The 22608-nt window shown below is 48.2% G+C and overlaps 1 protein-coding gene across 12 annotated transcripts in view; it reads right to left on the bottom strand.

The window, feature by feature from the left end:
* Positions 1-22608, bottom strand: part of odr4 (odr-4 GPCR localization factor homolog) — a 171213-nt gene that overhangs the window by 126788 nt on the left and 21817 nt on the right. For all 12 annotated transcript variants that reach the window (XM_038794585.1, XM_038794588.1, XM_038794575.1 and 9 more), the window contains 3 exons: positions 21363-21518; positions 20146-20277; positions 7299-7397 (listed from right to left, as the gene is read on the bottom strand). In XM_038794585.1, coding sequence (XP_038650513.1) covers positions 7299-7397; positions 20146-20277; positions 21363-21461 — 330 coding nt within the window. In that variant the 5' untranslated portion in view covers positions 21462-21518. The remainder of the gene's footprint in view (positions 1-7298; positions 7398-20145; positions 20278-21362; positions 21519-22608) is intronic.

The following is a 22608-nucleotide window of genomic DNA, read 5'->3' as shown; positions in this document are numbered from 1 at the left end:
ACTTTCAGAAGGCGTTTGGCAAAGTCCCGCATAAGAGAATATTGTGCAAAATTAAAGCGCACGGGATTGGGGGAAATGTATTTCCCCCAAATACATTTTGGAAAACTGGTTGGCAGAGAGGAAACAAAGAGGAGGGATTAATGAGTCCTTTTCAAATTAGCAGGCAGTAACCAGTGGGGTACCACATGGATCGGTGCTGGGACCCCAGCTATTCACAATATATATTAATGATTTGGATGAGGGAACAAAATGTAACATCTCAAAGTTTGCAGATTATACCAAATTAGGTGAGAGGGTGAATTGTGACGAGGATGCAGGGATCCTACAGCAAGATCTGGACAGGTGGGGCGTGTGGGCAAACCTATGGCAGATGCAGTATAATTTGGATAAGTGTGAGGTTATTCATTTTGGAAGCAAAAACAGGAAGGCAGATTACTACCTGAATGGTTGTAACTTGGGAGAGGAGAGTGTGCAGCGGGACCTGGGTGTCCTTGTGCACCATTTGCTGAAGGTAAGCATGCACATGCAGCAGGTGGTAAAGAAGGCTAATGGTATGTTGGCCATCATTGCAAGAGGTTTCGAGTATAGAAGCAGGTATGTGTTGCTGCAATTATGCAGTGCTTTGGTGAGGCCACACTTGGAGTATTGTGTGCAGTTTTGGTCTCCTTCTCCGAGGAAGGATGTTCTTGCTCTCGAGGGAGTGCAGCGAAGGTTTACCAGACTGATTTCAGGGATGGCGGGACTGTCATATGAGGACAGATTGACTAGGTTGGGATTGTTCTCGCTGGAGTTCAGAAGAATGAGGGGGGATCTCATAGAGACTTACAAAATTCTAACAGGACTAGATAGGGTAGATGCAGGGAAGATGTTACCAATGATAGGTGTGTCCAGAACTAGGGGTCACAGCATGAGGATTCAGGGTAAACCATTTCAGACAGAGATAAGGAGACACTTCTTCACCCAAAGAGTGGGGAGCCTGTGGAATTCATTACCACAGGAAGTAGTTGATGCTAAAACTTTGAATATATTCAAGAGGCGGCTGGATATAGCACTTGGGGAGAATGGGATCAAAGGCTATGGGGAGAAAGCAGGATTAGTCTATTGAGTTGGATGATCAGCCATGATCGTGATGAATGGCGGAGCAGGCTCGAAGGGCCTCCTGCTCCTATATTCTATGTATGTATGTATCATTCACTCTTATTTAAACCAATATTGCTGTTAAAAACATTGTTCTGTTCTTCCTCCTTATCTCGTTATATTCCAACTATTTGACTCTGTGAAGTATCTAAATGTTGCCCTGATTGCCTGCCTGTCTGCTGTGAATGTTTAAGTTTCTGAACCAGGCAAAGTCCACTATTTATGTCAATGTATGTCTGCGATTTTCTGTTAATATCTATAACACCTGCAAATTTAATAAAAAAATTAAATTTAGAGTACCCAATTCCTTTTTTCTAATTCAGGAGCAATTTAGCGTGGCCAATCTACCTACTCCTGCACATCTTTGGGTTTGTGGGAGTGAGACCCACGCAGACACGGGGAGAATGTGCATACTCCACACGGACAGTGACCCGTGGCCAGGATTGAACCCAGGTCCTCGGCACCGTGAGGCAGCAGTGCTAAACACTGCGCCAACGTGACTTCCGGTTGCGGTGATGCGGAGCTAAGCTGCACGTTCAGTAGCTCCCGCTATTTTTGGTCTTTTGGGCTCTTTTAAGGGCCCGCAGCGGTGCTGGTTGGACTTTTCCCCGGGTGGGAACACATCCACTGTGCTTATCTGCCGGTGGATGGACTGGACCAGGAGAGGAGCGGTCAAAAAATCGGCTTTGGAGCAGAGAAAGGTGCGAGGCAGGAAAAACAAGATGGTGGCGGGCGGGGAACCGGCAACGTGGCAGCAGTGGGCGCAGGAGCAGCAGGAGCTGCTCCATCGCTGCTTCAGAGAGCTGAAGGCTGAGATTCTGGAACCGTTTAAGGCCTCGCTGGACAAGCTCATGGCGACTCAGACGGCTCAGGGTGTGGAGATCCGTGAGCTGCGGCAAAAGGCCTCGGAGAGCGAGGACGAGCTCCTGGGCTTGGCAGTGAAGGTGGAGTCGCACGAGGCGCTTCACAAGAAATGGCTGGCAAGGACGGAGGAGATGGAGAACCGCTCCCGTCGGAAAAACCTGCGGATTCTGGGCCTCCCGGAGGGGCTGGAAGGTTCGGATTTGGGGGCCTACGTGGTTGTGATGTTGAACTCGTTAATGGGCGCGGGGTCGTTCCAAGGACCCTTGGAGCTGGAGGGGGCCCATCGAGTGCTGTCGAGGAAGGCCGAACGAGTCACCAAGGGCAGAGCTGGTCCGCTTTCACCGCTTCGTTGACCGTGAGTGCGTGCTGAGATGGGCGAAGAAGGAAAGGAGCAGCAGATGGGAGAACGCAGAGATCAGGGTCAATCAGTACTGGAGCGCGGAAGTGGCGAAGAGAAGGGCTGGTTTCAATCGGGCGAAGGGAGTACTTCACAGGAAGGGGGTGAATTTTGGCCTGCTACAGCCGGCTCGCCTCTGGGTCACTTACAAGGTCACTGGTGGAGGGTTGGGGAGCTGTATGCGGTCCCGCTGGGTCATGTGCCCATCTTTTTTCCGCATGTTGGGTCGGGGGGGGGGCGGGGTTTGGGATGGAAGCGCGGGCTTTCTTCCCGCGCTGGAGGAGTAGTGGGTGGGGCCAGCACTGGGAGGGGGGAATGGTGGTTGTGTTGCATCCGGGGGGAGTCGTTGGGATGGCGGGAGCAGCCGGGGTCAGCAGGAGTCGTCTGACTTACGGAAGTACAATGGAAGGGGTTACGCCCTAGTTTGGGGGGGTGGGTGGGGGGGCTCGGGGGGGGGGGGGGGGGGGGGGGGCGTGTACTGGGTTGCTGCTGCATGGGACGTAGGGGAACGGTTGGTGAAGGGGGAGTCTGCCACCGTGGTGAACGGGCCTGGGAGGTTCTGCGGGCACGTGGTGAGCCGAGGGAGAGCTATGGCTGACCGGCGCAGAGGGAAGGGGAAGACCCCCCAGATTCGGCTGGTCACGTGGAACGTGAGGGGGCTGAATGGACCGGTGAAGCGGTCCCGGGTCTTGGCGCACATGAAGGGGCTGGGAGCGGACGTGGCTATGCTCCAGGAGACGCACCTTAAGGTGGCGGATCAAGTGAGGCTGAGGAGAGGCTGGGTGGGGCAGGTGTTTCACTCGGGGCCAGATGCGAAGAATCGAGGGGTGGCGATCTTAGTTGGCAAGAGCTTGTCGTTTGTTGCGTCGAGTGTGGTGGTGGACAGTGCAGATAGATACGTAATGGTGAGTGGTAGACTTCGAGGGGAGCGGGTGGTTCTGGTCAATGTGTACGCCCCCAACTGGGACGATGCAGGCTTCATGCGGCGAATGTTGAGCCGGATCCCGGACCTGGAGACGGGGGGGTTTGATCTTGGGAGGGGACTTTAATGCTGTGTTGGATCCAGCTCTGGATCGTTCGAAGTCTCGGACAGGCAAGAGGCCGGCGGCGGCCTCGGTGCTGAGAGGGTTCATGGATCAGATGGGAGGGGTGGACCCTTGGAGGTTTTTGAAGCCGAGGGTAGGGAGTTCTCCTTTTTCTCCCATGTCCACAAGGCTTATTCCCGGATTGACTTTTTTGTTCTCAGCCAGGCGCTAATACCGAGAGTAGAGGGGACGGAGTATTCGGCGATAGCCATATCTGACCATGCTCTGCATTCGGTGGACCTGGAGCTGGGGGAGGGAAAGAATCAGCGCCCGCTGTGGAGGTTAGATGTGGGGCTTCTGGCAGAGGAGGAAGTATGTGGGCGGGTCCGTCGGGATATAGAGTGGTATTTGGAAGCCAACGATAACGGGGAGGTGTAAGTTGGGGTGGTTTGGGAAGCGCTGAAGGCAGTGGTTAGAGGGGAGCTGATATCCATTCGGGCGCACAGGGAGAGGGGGGAGAGGGTTGAGAGGGAGAGGCTGGTGGAAGAAATGGTAAGGGTGGACAGGAGGTATGTGGATGTCCCAGAGGAGGGGCTTTTGAGGAAGCGTCTGAGTCTCCAAGCGGAGTTTGATATATTGACCACCTGGAAGGTGGAGGCGCAGTGGAGGAGGGCGCAGGGGGCGGAATATGAGTATGGGGAGAAGGCAAGTCGGATGCTGGCCCACCAGCTCCGGAAGCAGGAGGCAGCGAGAGTGATAGGGGAAGTCACAGATGCAGGAGGGAACTTGGTGCGGAGTGGCAGGGACATTAATGGGGTGTTCAGACCCTTCTACGAGGGGCTGTACCGGGCGGTGCCCCCTAGGGAGGTGGGCGGGATGGACCGCTTTCTGGATAAGCTGGAGTTCCCAAGAGTAGAGGGTGAGTGGGTGGAGGGTCTGGGGGCCCCAATCGAGTTGGAGGAGCTGATGGAGGCGCTGGGGAGCATGCAGACAGGGAAAGCACCGGGACCTGACGGGTTCCCAGTGGAGTTTTATAAGAAATGTTCAGATCTGCTGGGCCCGCTGCTTGGGAGGACCCTGAATGAGGCGAGGGAGGGGGGGCTCTGCCCCCGACAATGTCTAGGGCAATAATCTCACTAATCCTGAAGCGGGATAAGGACCCCCTCCAGTGTGGGTCTTACAGGCCGATTTTGCTCTTCAACGTGGATGCAAAGTTGTTGGCTAAGGTACTGTCCAGGAGGGTGGAAGATGTGGTCCCGATGGTTATCCATGAGGACCAAACGGGGTTTGTGAAGGGGAGGTAGCTGAATGTCAATGTACGGCGGCTTCTTAATGTTACGATGATGGCGTCGGCGGCTGGGTAGGCGGAAATAGAAGCATCGATGGATACGGAGAAAGCTTTTGACAGGGTGGAGTGGGGCTACCTGTGGGAAGTGCTGAGGAGGTTTGGGTTTGGTGAGGGATTCATCAGCTGGATGAGGTTGCTGTATAGCTCCCCGGTAGCGAGTGTGGTGACGAATGGGAGGAGGTCAGAGGACTTTCGGCTTTCCCGGGGGACGAGGCTGGGGGCCCCTTGTCTCCCCTGCTCTTCGCGTTAGCGATTGAGCCCTTGGTCATGGCGCTGAGGGATTCTAAGAACTGGAGGGGGATTGTGCGGGGGGGGGGGACTGGTTGTCGCTGTACACAGATGACTTACTGTTGTACATCGCGGATCCGGCGGGGGGGATGCCAGAAGTGTTGAAGATAATTGGGGAGTTTGGGGATTTTTCGGGCTATAAGCTCAACGTAGGGAAGAGTGAGCTGTTTGTGCTGCACCTGGGGGACCAGGAGAGGGAGATAAGAGAGCTCCTGTTGAAGAGGGCGGAGAGGAGCCCTCTCTTGGGGTTCAGATAGCTAAGAGCTGGGGGGCCCTGCCCAGGCGAAACTTTTTGAGGCTGGTGGAACAGAGGGAGGAGTTCAGGAGGTGGGAGGCGCTGCCACTCTCTTTGGCGGGTAGGGTCCAGTCAGTTAAGATGACGGTGCTCCCGAGGTTTTTGTTTCTTTTCCAGTGTCTCCCCATATTGATTCCGAAGACTTTTTTTTTTTTTAAAGAGGGTTAACAAGAGTATTCTGGGGTTTGTGTGGGCACGGAAGACCCCGAGAGTGAGGAGGGTATTCCTGGAGCGAGGAAAGGAGGTAGGCGGCTTGGCGTTGCCAAACTTATGTGGGTATTACTGGACTGCGAACGTGGCACTGATTCGTAGGTGGGTGATGGAGGGGGAGGGTGCCGCATGGAAGAGGTTGGAGGTGGCGTCCTGTGTGGGTACGAGCTTGGAGGCATTGGTGACAGCCCGCTCCCACTCCCCCCGGCAAGGTACTCTACGAGTCCGGTAGTGATGGCGTCCCTCAGAATTTGAGAGCAGTGGAGGCGGCATAGGGGGTAAGTGAAGGTCTCAGTGTGGGCCCCGATACGGGGCAATCACCGGTTTGCACCAGGGAGAATAGATGGTGGGTTTTTGAGTTGGCATAGGGCAGGCATCAGGCGGATGGGAGACCTTTTCCTCGATGGGAAGTTTGTGACCTTAGAGGAGTTGGAGGGGAAGTGGGGCCTCCCCCCTGGGAATGCTTTTAGGTATATGCAATTTAGGGCGTTTGTTAAGCGGCAGGTGGTGGAGTTCCCGCTACTGCCGCCTAGGGGGGTGCAGGATAGGGTGCTCTCGGGGACGTGGGTCAGTGAGGGCAGGATCTCGGCAATTTATCAGATGATGCAGGAAGAGGAGGCGGCCTCGGTGGAAGAGCTGAAAGCGAAGTGGGAGGAGGAGCTAGGGGAAGAGATCGACGATGGGACATGGGCGGACGCCCTGGGGAGGGTGAACTCGTCCTCTACTTGCGCACGGCTCGGCTTAATTCAGCTGAAGGTGCTGCATAGGGCGCACATGACTGGGGCCAGGATGAGCCGGTTCTTTGGGGGAAGAGGACAGGTGTGGGAGGTGTTCGGGAGGCCCGGCGAACCACACCCACATGTTCTGGGCATGTCCGACGTTGGAAGGGTTTTGGAAGGGGGTGGCGGGGACTTTGTCCAAGGTGGTCGATTCCAGGGTGGAGCCAGGCTGGGGGCTCGCGATTTTTGGGGTAGCATCGGAGCCGAGAGTGCAGGAGGCGAGAGAGGCCGGTACCCTGGCCTTTGCGTCTCTGGTACCCTGGCAAAGGATTCTCTTACAGTGGAGAGACGCAAAGCCCCCGAGCCCGGAGGCCTGGATCAATGACATGGCCGGGTTCATCAGGCTGGAGAAGGTTAAGTCTGCCCTGAGGGGGTCGGTACAAGGGTTCTTCCGGCGGTGGCAGCCCTTTCTCAATTTTCTGGCGGAGGGTTAGAGGGTGGTCAATCTCAGCAGCAACACGGGGGGGTTTTGGGGTCCGTTAAGGGGGTTTGTTTTTGCGACGGTGAGTTCGATATTTTCTTCATTTTTGTATTGTTATTAAGTTATTAATTTATTGCTTTGTATTGGGGGGATTTCTCTTTCTGTTTATTTCTACACCTTGTTTACTTTATTGTTGGGAGAAAATTTGTTGTTGAAAAATTTGAATAAAAATTATTTTTAAAAAAACACTGCGCCAACGTGTCGCCCAACACCTACACATGACATTAAAGTCAAATGGCAGATTAATATCAAGAGAAAGACTAAAGCTTGGTCATTTTTGCTGGAAATAATCCATCTCTGTGGTACATAGAAAACACCAAAAAGAAGAATTTTACAACATATATCACTAATATACAAGTATTCTTTATATATCCAGGCAATACTGGAGTTCCCCTCCATCTATATCCCGCAATATTCAAAGCACATGCAAGCATTCAAAATAGCAAAACAAAATGATTTAGGCTTTATACTCACTTTTCGAAAAATATCATGAGCTTCCTCCTTTGTCATTTTTGATGGTCTGATAAGAAACACCCCGAGTACCAATATCCCGCCTGGCAACATTCTGGCAATCTGGTACGCGTGGGAAATATACATTTATTAAAACTCATTCTATATTACACAGCTTTATCATTTAATCAAAGTATGCAAATAAAAATAAAAGCCAAAATCCTGAATACAATGAGGGTCCCATATACTAATTTGAACCAGATTGAAATTTATTGCGTAAACTAAAATATAGTTAATTGTCCGCCTTGGGAGTTTTGTTAAAATGGTTAAACTGTAGTAATCCTGATATTCAATGGAGAAGAAAAAGACAGAAAGACAGACGGCATGAAACGAGGATAAGGGAAATAAGGTTAAGGGAAGAAAAACAGCAAAGATTAGAAGCAGAAGCCAATGATTAAAGACCAAAAGAATCATTAGTGAGAGACAGGTACACAAGCATAGAATCCAAATAACAGTAACACTGCAGACGATTAATTTGTTATGTATTAAATTTGGTACTTAGGGTACATGTTTGCCTGAAAATTCATTAGCTCCTTGCAGTACCTATTCCGTCTGTGGGTGGTGCTTCAACATTAAAGGTATCATTTTTCCTGGCAAAACCTGTGATAGCTGCTTTATTTTGTAGTAAGAACACCGAGTTCCTCCCAACTAAAAGTTCAAATGTATTCTGAAAAATGTTTCACTATTTTTTTCTACAGCCGGAGATTGTCAGTAAATTGAAAAAAATATATTTGCAGTATTATTAAATTCAGCCATTGACCTTTTAATGTCTTAAAGCATTCAGTTGAAGGCCTAAGCCTCTCCCAAAAGCCGAAGCTTGAACTTGTTATTTTTGACCAAAGAAGTGGCTGTGAGCAGTATTTGTATTATGCAGTGCCTAACCTCCCAAGATACATCATTATATTTCAGTCAAAAAGACTAGCAGTTTCTGCTTAAATATTCCTTCAGAATGATGTGAAGGAAACTAGGGAACACATTTTAAAATCTTTGTTCAGGTAAAAATTACAATTTTTAAATAAAACAGAAACCGTTTGCATGTGTGTGAGTCGTAAAGTATTCCCAACATTTCTCAAAACCAATCCCGTCTGGAACACAGGGACAGGAGTTGGACATCTCAATCCTGTTTTGGCTTTAATCATATCGTGGCTGATCATTGATACATAAACTGTTGAATCAAGCAATGGATTATAGGCAAATTAATTAATGAAGAATGAATTAATTGGGCTTGGAAGTTAGGCTTTATTTTTACATTGGACGGGTTAATGGATTTCTCCATTGCAGGGCAGAAAAATCCAGCCCATTGTCTCCCGTCTCTGGATCAAATGCAATTGCATCTTGCGCGGTGCTGCCACGTTTTATTTTGCTTAATTAAACACGCAACACATATCATAAAGCTTATCAGTGGGCACTGTACAGATTTGCATCTTAAAAACAGAAAGCTGGCAGAAGGGGTTGCTTTTTCGAGAGCTCTGGCTCTGCTCATCTTTCAATCCATCGTTTCATCCTTGTGCACATTTATGTTTTTCTTTTCTTGGCTTATGTAGTATATACACTTTGTGGTAGCTAGAAGGGGTTGGGGTGGCAGTGTTGCATTTGAGCAGGCTCCTCGACGGTGTGCATCAACGGATGATGGCAGCCAACAAAGATGCTGTTCTGGCTGGAAATCTCAGCTCTGAGGTATAGTTTCCAAGACCCAATCCCAGGAGTTCCAGTGTGTTTTTATGGAGGCATTAGAAATGCACGAGGAGGTTCTTGTAATAGAGACCTGTCCCAGGTGGGAGCCTGTCTCCATATGGTAGAGTTCCTGCTGCATGGCCTGTCGTCCATCCTGAAGGGATTGGGAGAGTGAGCAGGAGAGGAGTGCTGTTGAGCCCGGTCCCCAAGGTGAAGCAGCAGAAAAGTTCCCAGCTGAATTTGAGAATTGGGTGCAATGTTTCGGGAACCTCGATCTGGAAGCTGGACAACTTAAATTTGATGGAACACATCTAATTCGGTTTTTGAGGCCTGGGGTTGGTGTGGCCTTCCAACCACTGGTCCTATGTTGTCCTATTCCAGAGGTCAGTAATGAGGGGTTGGAAGTGGCTGAACCACCCGGAGCCTAGGTTATTGACCGCCTAGGCTCTCGTGAGACCACATGGTGGAAGTAATCAAAACAGAAAATACTGGAAAATCTCGTCAGGTTTGATAGCTTCTATGGAGAGAGAACAGAGTTAACACTTCAAGCCTGGATGACTCTTTGTCAGAGCTTTGTGGAAATCATGGTGTGTCATGCTTTGATCTTTGGAATCCTCGACAGATCCTGAAGAGTGCTCGTTGATCTTGATCCTGCCTCATCCTTGATTTTAACTTTCTTCGTGCGCCAGTAAAGATGTATTTATCCTGAGGACTGCCTTACATTTCTGCATCTTGGTTATTATCCTGGACATCGCTCCCTGTTGACCACGTTGTTGTCTGTTCAAAGTTGTGAATATTTTCCGTTTACAGGGAAGTGAATAATGTGGGTATGATGACCTGTACCGTTGATTATCCTGATGTAACAAATTCATATAATTGTTTTTTTAATGGTTTTATTAAGGCATTTATGTATATACATATCAAACACAACCGAAACGAAGAAGAACAAACAGGAATTCACAAATAATTAACCATTGAGTCCCTCCATTCCAACAGAATCTGTCTCCGGGCTACCAGAGAGGCAAAGGCCAAAACGCCAGCCTCTCTTGCCCCCTAGACTCCCAGGTCTTCCGACACTCCAAACATCGCCACTTCTGGACTTGGAACCACCTTCACCCTCAGCACCGCAGACATCACGCCTGCGAACCCCCGCCAAAATCCCTCCAGCTTCGGACAGGCACAAAACATGTGGACTGGTTCACGGGCCCCTCCGCGCGCCACCCACACCTATCCTCCACCCCCTCAAAAACCTACTCATCCTGGACTACTTTAAATTGAATGAGACTAAGCCTAGCGCACAAAGAGGACACATTCACCCTCCTCAACGCTTCTTCCCATAACCCAGCCTTCTACACTCCCCAGCTCTTCCTCTCACTTCCACTTAACTTCTCCTTTCGGGGAATCCTCCCAGTCCATTAATTTCTTATAAAACCCTGACACCCCGCCCTCACCAACCCATTTTCAACACCACCTTGTCCTGCAACCCCGGGGATGGCAGGTCAGGAAAGGACAGCACCCGTTTCTTCATAGTTTTACACCTGTAAGTACCGGAACCCATTCCCGCTGGGCAGCTCGTACTCCTCTACCAGCCCTGCAAGTTCGTAAAGCTGCCCCCCACAAATAGGTCTCCGTACCGCAAAATCCCCGCCCCCTGCCACCCCCGAAACCTCGCGTCCAGCCCCCTCCGGATTTGATTCCTGCAAATCAGAGCTCAAACCGAGGCACTCTCCAGGCTCAGGTGCTGCCGCCACTGCCCCCACACACACAAGGCCGCCACCACCATCAGACTTGTGGAGTGCCTGGCCGGCGAGAACAGCAGAGGCACCGTCAATAATGCCCCCAAGCTAATGTCCTTACAAGAGGCCCCCCCTCCCATGTCCCCGCTCTAGCAGCACCTTCTTCACCCCTGGGGCTTTCCCCGCCCACACAAACTCCAAGATCAATGTACTAATCTTCCTGAAGAAGGCCTTTGGAATAAATATCGGAAGGTTCTGGAACACAAATAGAAACCTCGGGAGTACCGTCACCTTCACGGACTGCAACTGCCCCGCCAACGACAGCGGGAGCATGTTCCATCTCTTAAAACCCCCCTTCATCTACTCCACCAGCCAGATTCAATTTATGTAGCTGTTCCCATCCCCACGCCACCTGGATGCTCGCCCATCTTCCTCTCCTGCCCCCTCGCCTGGATCGGAAAGACCTCTTTCTTCCCCATGTTTAACTTATACCCAGAGAACCAAGCGAATTGCACCAAAATGTCCATGGCCCCTCCAATATTTTCCAATGGGCCCGACATGTAAAGCAACAGATCGTCCTCAGAGTTCATATCATGTTAACCTTAACGTTGAATACAGCATTTGTGCTTAGTCTTCATTCTTTTACCAAAATGTATTTATGCCTTATATTGGCTGTCTATCCTTGTGATGAAGGGAGTGGGTGATTTTTGTTGTCTCTCCCCGTCTCTCTTAGAACAAAGATGAGCAGAGGCGGAATGGGGTGAGGGGTGGAGTTGGTAGGGTTAGTTTGTTCTCGCTGTGATTAGAAAGGTTCCCCCCAGTTAGAGCTAACCAGTTTTGGGATCTTTTTACTTTTTGTTTTAATTTAGATTCAGAGTATCCGTGCCTTTTTCGTTTTAGGCCCAGGCAGACTGCGTGTGATCCTGACAAGAATTGGGTTATATCTGACTCTTCCCTTGGGGTATGAGTCTTCCTCTCTGGCTGTGTTTGTTGCTGTTGGAACTTCACTGAGGACAAGGGTGGCTTTGAGTATCCTTTATATGACGGTAGTGGGCAGCATGATAGCACAGTGGTTAGCACTGTTGTTTCACAGCTCCAGGATTCAGGTTCGATTCCCGGCTTGGGTCATTGTCTGTGCGGAGTCTGCACGTTCTCACCGTGTCTGCGTGGGTTTCTTCCTGATGCTTCAGTTTCCTCCCACAAGTCCGGACAGACGTGCTTTTAGGTAATTTGGACATTCTGAATTCTCCTTCTGTGTACCCGAACAGGCGCCAGAATGTGGCGACTAGGGGCTTTTCACAGTAACTTCATTGTAGTGTTAATGTAAGCCTACTTGTGACAATAAAGATTATTCGTTTGTGGATATGTCCTTTCTTATTGGACGCATGGGCGGATTGTTGGAGAGTGCCGTAGCCTGATTAGAACTGGACTGCGCTGGTGCAACCTTGATGGGATGCAAAGAGTTGGGGCTGCATGAAGATTCCTGAGATTAGGTTCTCCTGAATTTCCTTTTTTGACGGTGCTGGGCTAGGCCAGGCCCGGCACCATGGTTGGTGTCCTGCTGTCCCCAAGGAACAGTGGTGCTTTCTCTCAGGGCACCATAGGGGGATCCCGGTATGGCTGGCTCCGACACCCGGGTGAGCAATGCTTCTGGTATGGAATGAACTTTGTACCAAAGAGTTCTCCTTTATTTTCTTTTCCTGGAGTAGGAGTGAGGTCCGCCTGTGGTTCAGTTGGTATGCTCTCATCTATTTTGGAATGCCTCGGGCAGTAACTCGGGTAGTTCTGTTATCCAATTAGTTCTGGTAGTTCTTGCTTTTTCTTCCTTCTCAGAGACCCTGGAGGTTTGACTTCCACTGTTTACCTTACTTTGTTCTTGGTTTTCTCCCGAGCTACTTGTGGTGATGATAAAAACGGCAGGTCTCAGTACTGTGGTTAAATGTGCAGGCCCAATGTGCAGCAAATGCTAAGTGGCCTTATGGTAGCCCTACCTCCTTTTCTCTGAGTGGTCCTGGTTGTCAGGGTTTCCCGATGCTGGGGTAGGTGGTCTGCCCCCCACCCCCTTCTCATCCTGCTCCTCTCCCTTCCCCCTCCCCTTAAACCCCTCCTTCTTTTCTCTCTCCACTCCTCTCCCACAGCTCCCCCCTGCCATTTTTTATTTTGTTCCCCTCCTAAACCCTCTTTTGTTACCCACACCACTGGATCTATTATCCTCAAGTTTCATGCTCGGCTTAGCTTAAAAAATTAACATTGGTCTTTACAACCAATATATAACATCAATGCATATCAAATAGCACAGCCAGCTTATTGTGAGTCTATGATTATCTCTTCTCAATTCTATCTACGGCCATTAGAGGCCCACATTGCCCACTGTCAGTACACTTTCATAAGCTGATTTTTGCTCTCCACCTGCTTTGGATTAGTTGTCAGTTATTGTCATTCCCTGATATAAATAATGATGTGATCTTTCTTCTTGCTGATTTGTCACTGTCGTCCATAACCCATCCTAGGACTATTCAATACTGATATTAATTACGAGGAAAATAGGATTTCTTGACACCCATGTCACCTCTCAGGGACAACGCGGATCTTCCAATACAAGGTGCTAACACCCGTTTAATCTGGGAGACACAAAATGAGAAAGTACAGTTTTCATCAGCTCCTCTGTACTAGGATGGTATTTTTCTTGATTTTGGCCAACTACCCCCAATGTATACATTCCACATATCATCTGAGCGGCACAGTAGCACAGTGGTTCGCACTGCTGCTTCACAGCGCCAGGGTCCCAGGATCAATTCCTGGCTTGACTCACTGTCTATGCGGAGTCGGCATGTTCTCCCCGTGTCTGCATGGGTTTCCTCCGGATGCTCTGGTTTCCACCCACAAGTCCCAAAAGACGTGCTTGTTAGATGAATTGGACATTCTGAATCATCCCTCAGTGTACCCGAACAGGCGCCGGAATGTGGCGACTAGAGGATTTTCACAGTAACTTCATTGCAGTGTTAATGCAAGCCTACTTGTGACAATAAAGATTATCTCACTGCACAGGTTCATTTGACATTCCGTTGCCTTTTAAAAGTACCTCACACTTGGGCAGCATGGTGGCGCAGTGGGTTAGCTCTGCTGCCTCACAGCGCTGAGGTCCCAGGTTCGATCCCGGCTCTGGGTCACTGTCTGTGTGACGTTTGCACATTCTCCCCGTGTTTGCATGGGTTTCGCCCCCACAACCCAAAGATATGCAGGGTAGGTGGACTGGCCACAATAAATTGCCCCTTAATTGGAAAAAAATGAATTGGGTACTCTTAAAAAAAAATTTTTTATTTTTAGTAAGGTACTTTACTGAGGTACTTTACTAAACCTCTTTCAAACCTGAAGTAGTTTCTCCCTAATATCTTACCCCACTCTCCTTTCCCAGTCCTACTCTCCCTCCAGTGATTTCCACTGCCTATTCTTCCATTTGAGGGCTCAGTGAAGTTGGGTGGGGTGACGCCGTGAGACAGCAGTGCTAACCACTGCACCACCGTGCCGCCCCAGATAGCACTTTATCCTGACTAGCCCAGTGCAACAATATAGAAAAACTAGTTTATGTTATGTTTCTTGAAAGAATGCTCGAAGTCGTTCAGAAGTTGAAGGATGGTTTATTGTGCTCCACAATAAATTACTTCGTTGGCTGTTACTTACAGAATTGCACTTGTGAATATACTGCTTTTCTATGCTCTGCAACTAGGCCCAAAGACTTGAGCTCAAACTTCTGGCCAGTCCTGCCTCCTTGACTCTCCAGTCCAAGTGGGCGAGGGCGGGCCTTCGGCGTCCTTCTTATATGTCCCCGCGCTGCCCCCTGGTGGTACTTCCATGTCCCATCAGCCCCTTCTGTACATACTCAGGCGAGGATCACTACATCCCCCTTTTTCACTTTTTTTTTTGTAGTTGCAGAGCTGTAACTAAACACAAATTTAAACAGTTAGGTTTATATACAAAAGACAAGGCAGGGCAATGCAATTGTCAGTCCATGTTCATAGGTTCAGACGATTGGGTGCACGTCTGATCCGGGTAGACCTCCTGAGCGGGCATGGAGATCCAGGGTCTTTTATGTCCATTTGGACACCTGCTGCTGGAGTTCCAGGATATTGCATGACAGCGTCCTGCAGATCTAGTGCGTCCTGCAGATCTAGTGTTGGAAATACCCGTTGACGAGGTGTAACTTTTAGAAGGTCTTGGCGATTTTGTCGAAACATTGTTCCATCGTCAGACTGCACGATGTAGGATCGTGGCGATATTTGGCGGAGGACCGTCGCCATTTTAGACCAGCCCCCAGCCGGGTGTCGCAACCTCACCGTATCGTTAATTGCCAACGGATGCAGTACTTTTGTCTGCTGGTCATAGTGTTGCTTTTGCACTTGACGTTGGTGACGCATCTTATCCAGGACAGGCGAGTGATCGGGATTGGTGAATTGTAGTGCCGGTAACGTTGTCCGCACATCTCTGTTGAAGAGCATTTGAGCTGGTGATAGTCCAGAGCTCAAAGGTGACGATCGGTATGACAAGAGGCCAAGTGTATGTCAGATTTTGAGTCCGCAGCTTTGCTGATGAGTTGTTTGATTATGTTGACACCTTTCTCCACCTTGCCATTCGATTGCGGAAAGTGTGGACTCGACGTTATATGCTTGAAGTTGTAGTTCTTGGCGAAGTCCGTCCACTCCCAGCTGGCAAAACAAGGACCATTGTCGGACATGACCGTCCGTGGGATGCCATGCCTGGAGAAAGTTTCTTTGCAGGCCTTGATGACTAATGCCGCTGTGAGATCCGGGAGTTTCAGTACTTCCGGAAAGTTGGAGTAGTAGTCGATGAGCAGAACATAGTTGCGGCCCATGGCGTGGAACAAGTCAATGCCAACTTTGTCCCACGGTGACGTGGCCATCTCATGCTGCTGCAGTGGCTCCTTGCATTGTGCCGGTCGATGTCTTTGACACGTGTCACAGGTGAGCACCATGTTTGTTATGTCCTCGTTTATCCCTGGCCAGTAAACGGATTGTCGTGCTCTCCTTTTGCACTTTTCGGCACCAAGGTGCCCCTCGTGAATCCTGTGGAGGATGTCCGCCCGGAGCGCCATTGGGATGACGATTCTGTCATTTCGCAGTATAATGCCATCGACCACGGATAGTTCAGTCCTGACGTTTTGGAACTGTGGACACCGCCCATTTGGCCAGCCATGCTGAAGGTTGTGTATGACTTGAAGGAGGGTGGCGTCCTCCTGTGTTGCCTGACGAATTTGCTGCAGCCTATCGTCCGTTGCCGGGAGTGTCTCCTTGCACCACTGTGCATGAGCTTCCGCATCATTGATGGAAGCCAGTGGCGGGTTGTCAGCGTCCATGGCTCGTGATAATGTGTCAGCTATCACAAGGTCCTTGCCAGGGGTGTAGACCAGCGTGAAGTCGTACCTCCGCAACTTCATCATCATGCGTTATAGGCGCGGTGTCATATCATTTAGGTCTTTGTCGATGATGTTGACCAGCGGCCTATGATCAGTTTCCACGAGAAATATGGGGAGACCGTACACATAGTGGTGGAATTTGGTCACGCCTGTGATTAGCCCTAGGCACTCCTTTTCTATCTGTGCATACCTGCACTCGGTCATCGCTCATGAAGCGTAAGCCACTGGGACCCAGTCCGACTGGTCATTTTGTTGCAGTAGCACAGCACCAATTCCATGTTGACTGGCGTCAGTGGAGATCTTTGTAGGTTTTGCTGGATCAAAAAATGCGAGCGTTGGAGCTGCCATCAATTGGTGTCTCAGATCATCCCATTCATCTTGGTGATCTTGGGTCCAGGCAAACTCCGTGTCCTTCCTTGTCACTTTCCTTAACGCCGTTGTCCGTGCTGCTAGGTTCGGTATGAATTTGCCGAGGAAGTTGATGAATCCCAGGAATCTTAGCACCGCTTTCTTGTCCTGTGGTCTCTGCATGCTCTGAATTGCGGCGATCTTCTCAGTGTCCGGCTTCACCCCGTGCTCTGATATTGTGTCGCCCAGGAAGGTCAGAGAGGACTGTGCAAAGGTGCACTTGGCTTAACATAAGAACATAAGAACTAGGAGTAGGCCATCTGGCCCCTCGAGCCTGCTCCGCCATTCAATTAGATCATGGCTGATCTTTTGTGGATTCAGCTCCACTTTCCGGCCCGAACACCATAACCCTTAATCCCTTTATTCTTCAAAAAACTATCTATCTTTACCTTAAAAACATGCAATGAAGGAGCCTCAACTGCTTCACTGGGCAAGGAATTCCATAGATTCACAACCCTTTGGGTGAAGATGTTCCTCCTAAACTCAGTCCTAAATCTACTTCCCCTTATTTTGAGGCTATGTCCCCTAGTTCTGCTGTCACCCGCCAGTGGAAACAACCTGCCCGCATCTATCCTATCTATTCCCTTCATAATTTTAAATGTTTCTATAAGATCCCCCCTCATCCTTCTAAATTCCAACGAGTACAGTCCCAGTCTACTCAACCTCTCCTCATAATCCAACCCCTTCAGCTCTGGGATTAACCTAGTGAATCTCCTCTGCACGCCCTCCAGCGCCAGTACGTCCTTTCTCAAGTAAGGAGACCAAAACTGAACACAATACTCCAGGTGTGGCCGCACTAACACCGTATACAATTGCAACATAACCTCCCTAGTCTTAAACTCCATCCCTCTAGCAATGAAGGACAAAATTCCATTTGCCTTCTTAATCACCTGTTGCACTTGTAAACCAACCTTCTGTGACTCATGCACTAGCACACCCAAGTCTCTCTGAACAGCGGCATGCTTTAATATTTTATCGTTTAAATAATAATCCCGTTTGCTGTTGAGCTTCAGTCCAAAGTGGTGGATCCGCTGGAAGACTTGCTTCACCCTCGCAATATGGTCTTCCTCTGTCGTTGACCATATTATGATGTCATCCACATAGACACGGACGCCTTCAATGTCTTCTATCACCTGCTCCATTATTTTGTGAAATATTTCAGATGCAGGTATAATGCCGAAGGGCATCCGATTATAACAGTACCTGTCAAACGGCGTGTTGAAGGTGCACAGCAGGCGGCTGGACTCATCGAGCTGCATTTGCCAGAAACCCTGTGAGGCATCAAGCTTGGTAAATATGCGAGCTTGTGCCATTTTGCTCATTATCTCCTCTCGCTTGGGGATAGGGTAGTGTTCCCTGCGAATGTTCTTATTCAAGTCTTTGGGATCTAAACAGATCCGGAGTTCACCAGACGGCTTCTTAACACACACCAGCGAGCTGACCCAGTCAGTCAGCTGTGTGACTCGTGAGATGGTGCCTTGAGTTTGGAGACGTTGAAGTTCAGCTTTTAGCTTGTCCCGCAATGGAGCCGGTACCCTCCGTGGGGCATGAACGACCGGCATGGCAGTCTCTTTGAGCAGGATTTTGTATTTGTAGGGTAGCGTACCCATGCCCGAGAAGACGTCGGGGTACCCGCTGAGTAGCAGCTGTATGACATCGGCAATGCGAGATGATTCAGCCGCGTGCATGAAGTCCTTTGAATTAGCCGCAAATCCTTGCAGGTTTGAGCACCTAGCAGTGAGGATCTTTTGTCATCTACAATTTCAAATCATAGTCCTGTTGTGACTGTTTTGTTGGCAACTTGTAGGTTGCAGGATCCCTTTGAGGTGATCTGGTTTCCGTTGTAGTCAGTTAGCTTGCATGCAGCAGGTAACATCTCGTGCGTCCCTGGGACGGATGCGAGATCTTTGCTCGTCATCAAGTTTGCGGAGGCTCCCGTGTCCAGCTTGAACGTGATGGGGAAGTCATTGACTTGCACCGTAGCACTCCATTCGCTTGCGGAGTCGATGGCATGCACGTGTCGAGGTTTTGTCGTCAGCTCCTGTGGTTCCGCTGTGGCGTTTTTAATTCCAATGCTGTACGTGTTCTCCCAGGAGTTGAATTCTTCGTGGTCGGAGAAATTGTCTTCGGGTGCCAGAGTGTCCATTACATCAACTGTGCGTACCTTCAGGTTTCCATGCCTTTGCATTGTTGAGTGATATTTGGCTGTGGACTGACATTGGGAGGCGAAGTGATTCATTTTTGAGCATTTTCTGCACCTTTTTCCTTGAGCAGGACATTGCCCTTTTAAATGGGCGGAGCCACAATAATGACACGTCATGAAGTCATGCGTATGTTGCGTTCGCGCATGCGCAGTGCGATTTTCAGTCCGGGGCCGGTATTGCGAGAAGTGCGCATGCGCGTACTGATCACTTCCGGGATCGCGTCTTTCGGGATGACGCGCATGCGCAGACGGGCCGGAGAGCGGAAGAGGCGGCCTGTGAGGAGAGGTCACCATTTTTATATCTGCCTCCTGGTGAGTATTTTTCAATGAATGTCTGTCAAATAGCTCCAGTAACTGCTGCTTTTTCTGCTCCTGTAGTAAGCATTTATCTATGTTGATTTTAAGTGTTAAATCGTTTTGCAGTATTAGTGATTCTTTTAGATTTCCGTCGGCAAGACCATAGATTATTGATCTCTGATGAGTGAGTTTGTTAAATCACCGTAGTTGCAGCCTTGTGCTAGCAAGCGTAGATCTGTTACAAAGTGGGAGATAGTCTCCCCGTTTTTTTGGAATCTGTTACGCAGGGTGAATCTTTCAATGATTTCATTGGATTGAGATTTAGTGTTCATCAAATTTTGCGACTATCACTTGATACTTGGTTTTATCTTCAGTATCAGCATATGTGAAAGAGTTATAAATGTCTACCGCCTGCTGGCCAGCCGATCTGAGCAAAAGTCCAATTTTTCTGTCATCGGTGGCTGCATGTAAGTCCTGAGCTGACAAGTATATCTCAACCTGCTGTTTAAACATTTTCCAGTTGTAATTTAAATTACCTGTAGTTCTTATTGTCCCTGGAAGTAGCGTGTGATCCATTGTTTCAGAAGGTCGTCTGGAGTCGAGAGGCTGCGAAGTCTTCCACAGTCGGGCGGCCTGCCTGTTGCTTTAGCTGGTAGCACTGGTTCCTTCTGTTCAAAGAAGCCACTCCTGTACCATGTTATGTTTCTTGAAAGAATGCTCGAAGTCGTTCAGAAGTTGAAGGTTGATTTATTGTGCTCCACAATAAATTACTTCGTTGGCTGTTACTTACAGAATTGCACGTGTGAATATACTGCTTTTCTATGCTCTGCAACTAGGCCCAAAGACTTGCAGCCCTGAGCTCAAACTTCCGGCCAGTCCTGCCTCCTTGACTCTCCAGTCCAAGTGGGCGAGGCGGGCCTTCGGCGTCCTTCTTATATGTCCCCGCGCTGCCCCCTGGTGGTACTTCCATTTCCCATCAGCCCCTTCTGTACACACTCAGGCGAGGATCACTACAGTTTACATATGAAATGTAAGAAGCTATTACTTTAATGTAGCACTGACCTGTCGTGCATGCTCAGACACCCAGTCAATGTCACTTGCATTCATTTCATCTGGATTTTCTGGTGGAAGTTCAGCATGATCTTTAAGTGGAGTTCGAGCTGCAAATATTATATAAGTTTTCGCTGATGTAATCTGAAAAAGAATGGGGTTATCACCCATGAGAATTAAATCTGGTCACTGTTTACAATTGTTTATTAATTTACAAATGAAAGCACAGAAATTCTGAAATGTCCTATTTAAGTAACCATGAATAGAAAGTGATTTCCCCCCCACTCAGAGAAAGCTCCTATGCCCTCGAGTTCTCAATTGAAATTCACTTTAGAGTGAGAAAATAGGGTCATTGTTTACTCACATCAGGCACAGTTCTTACCGTCACATTTTTGGTCAAAGATTAGCAATCATGAATATTAAAATATTTTACAGTATTTTATAACATTCAACATAATATATTGGGAAGTGTTTTTTGGAAAGTTTTTTTGAAATATTTCCAATGAAAGGGTGAACTGTAATGCTTCCAATTCTCTTTCCATCCTCTATTGACAAAATGGTTGGACACAAGACAGCTGCAAGACATGGCTGCCACGGACTATTTTTTTTTGCAAATAATGAAGCATTCAGGTACAGTATTGTTTAGTATAATAATTAACAAACAAACCAAAATAGTCATTCTAAAAAGTCTAAATGATAAGTTCCTTTATTCAAGCATTTGGAACACATACAAATATAGACTGAGCACAAGCACAATGCATTTAAAATAGAACTTGTGAAGCATCTCCCTAAAGCATAGAGGGGCATTCATTTTTAAAAATAAATTTAGAGTACCCAATTATTTTTTTCCAATTAAGGGTCAATTTTGCGTGACCAATCCACCTACCCTGCACATCATTGGGTCGTGGTGCGAGACACATGCAGACACAGGGTGATTGTGCGAACTCCACATGTACAGTGTCCAGGGACCAGGATCAAACCCGGGTCTTCGGCGCCATGAGGCAGCACTGCGCCACCGTGATGCCCACAGTGGGGCATTCATGACAATCATATTTTTATAGGTCCAATATTTTTAATCATAAAGGAATACTAAAATAACAATATATTTAAATGGTTTATCTTGTTTTAAAAATAAATGTGAGCTCATTCTTTTTTCTTCCAATAAATTCTAGATTTAAAACCAGGTAAACACATTAAACATGTCAATAGAATATGTTAAGTTTGCTTGCCTGTCCTAATAAAATCCCAGTTGTCCCAAATCGTTCTTCTCCCTTCAGTTTTTTCAGATATTTCTCACTGTATTCCCCAATGACGTAAGATCTTCCCATGGTGAAATGTCACTGGTGAACTGGTCCAAATCACACACAAAGAAAGGAACCTTCCCACTATGTTCAGATAGACAAACAATATATTTAGAGTATCACACTGAAACTGTGGAAGATTTTTTTTAAAAAATCAAACTTTAGAGGACTGCACCTAAAATTATCATTTTGTGAAATATCAAGATAGATATTAGGCAAGGCTAATAATTATTCCTTGTATTTTGATTACTTGTAACAGTTAACAGCTGATTTACGATAACAATTTTAAACAGTTTAATTGGATTTGTATTTGTATTTCACACAATGTCAAGTTTCAGATAAATATTTTACATGATGGAATTGGATGTACTAAGATACAATCACACTGTCAGTCTTTGAATAGCAAGAACTGAGATTGCACTGACGGGGAAACCAGTTAGAAGCAGCTATTAACTTGAAAAACCGCTGTGATCGAGTTTCCACTAGTTATATCAGCTCAATCCAATCCAGGTGAAATGGGCCTAAACAGTACAGGAAATTTTAAACATGACGAAGTTACAGCAAAAATCATTTACACTCCTTTTTTGGTGATGTTTTATGGCGATTCAAAGTTTAATTTGCCGGAATCAAACCCCCTATTGAGGTAGAAATTGCGAGACCGCTGATTCATGAAGGCTCTTCAAACTGCAATCCCAATCTAATGCATATTTTTTTTTAAATAATTTTTATTCAAGTTTTTTAATAATAACAAATTTTCTCCCCGCAATTTAAAACAAACAAGGCGTGTTTCCACACCAAAACAAGAAAAGAACTCTTCCCCCCCCCCCAAAATAAATAATAACAAATAGCAACACAAGAAAGCAAATAACATAACAAACCCACCGCCGCATAAACCCCCCCCCCCCCCCGGTTGTTGCAGAGACCGACCACTCTCTACCCCTTCGCCAGGAAATCAAGAAAGGGCTGCCACCTCCGAAAGAACCCCTGTACCGACCCCCTCAGGGCAAATTTCATCCTCTCCAACTTGATGAACCCAGCCATGTCGTTGACCCAGTTCTCCGAACTCGGGGGCCGCGTATCCCTCCACTGTAACAGAATCCTGCGCCGGGCTACTAGAGACGCAAAGGCCAGAATGCCGGCCTCTCTCGCCTCCTGCACTCCCGGCTCTGAAGCT

Source organism: Scyliorhinus canicula, chromosome 4 (assembly GCF_902713615.1).
Source record: "Scyliorhinus canicula chromosome 4, sScyCan1.1, whole genome shotgun sequence".
Taxonomy (NCBI): domain Eukaryota; kingdom Metazoa; phylum Chordata; class Chondrichthyes; order Carcharhiniformes; family Scyliorhinidae; genus Scyliorhinus; species Scyliorhinus canicula.
Note: the sequence above shows the minus strand (reverse complement) of the source record. Positions and strands in the feature narration are given on the sequence as shown.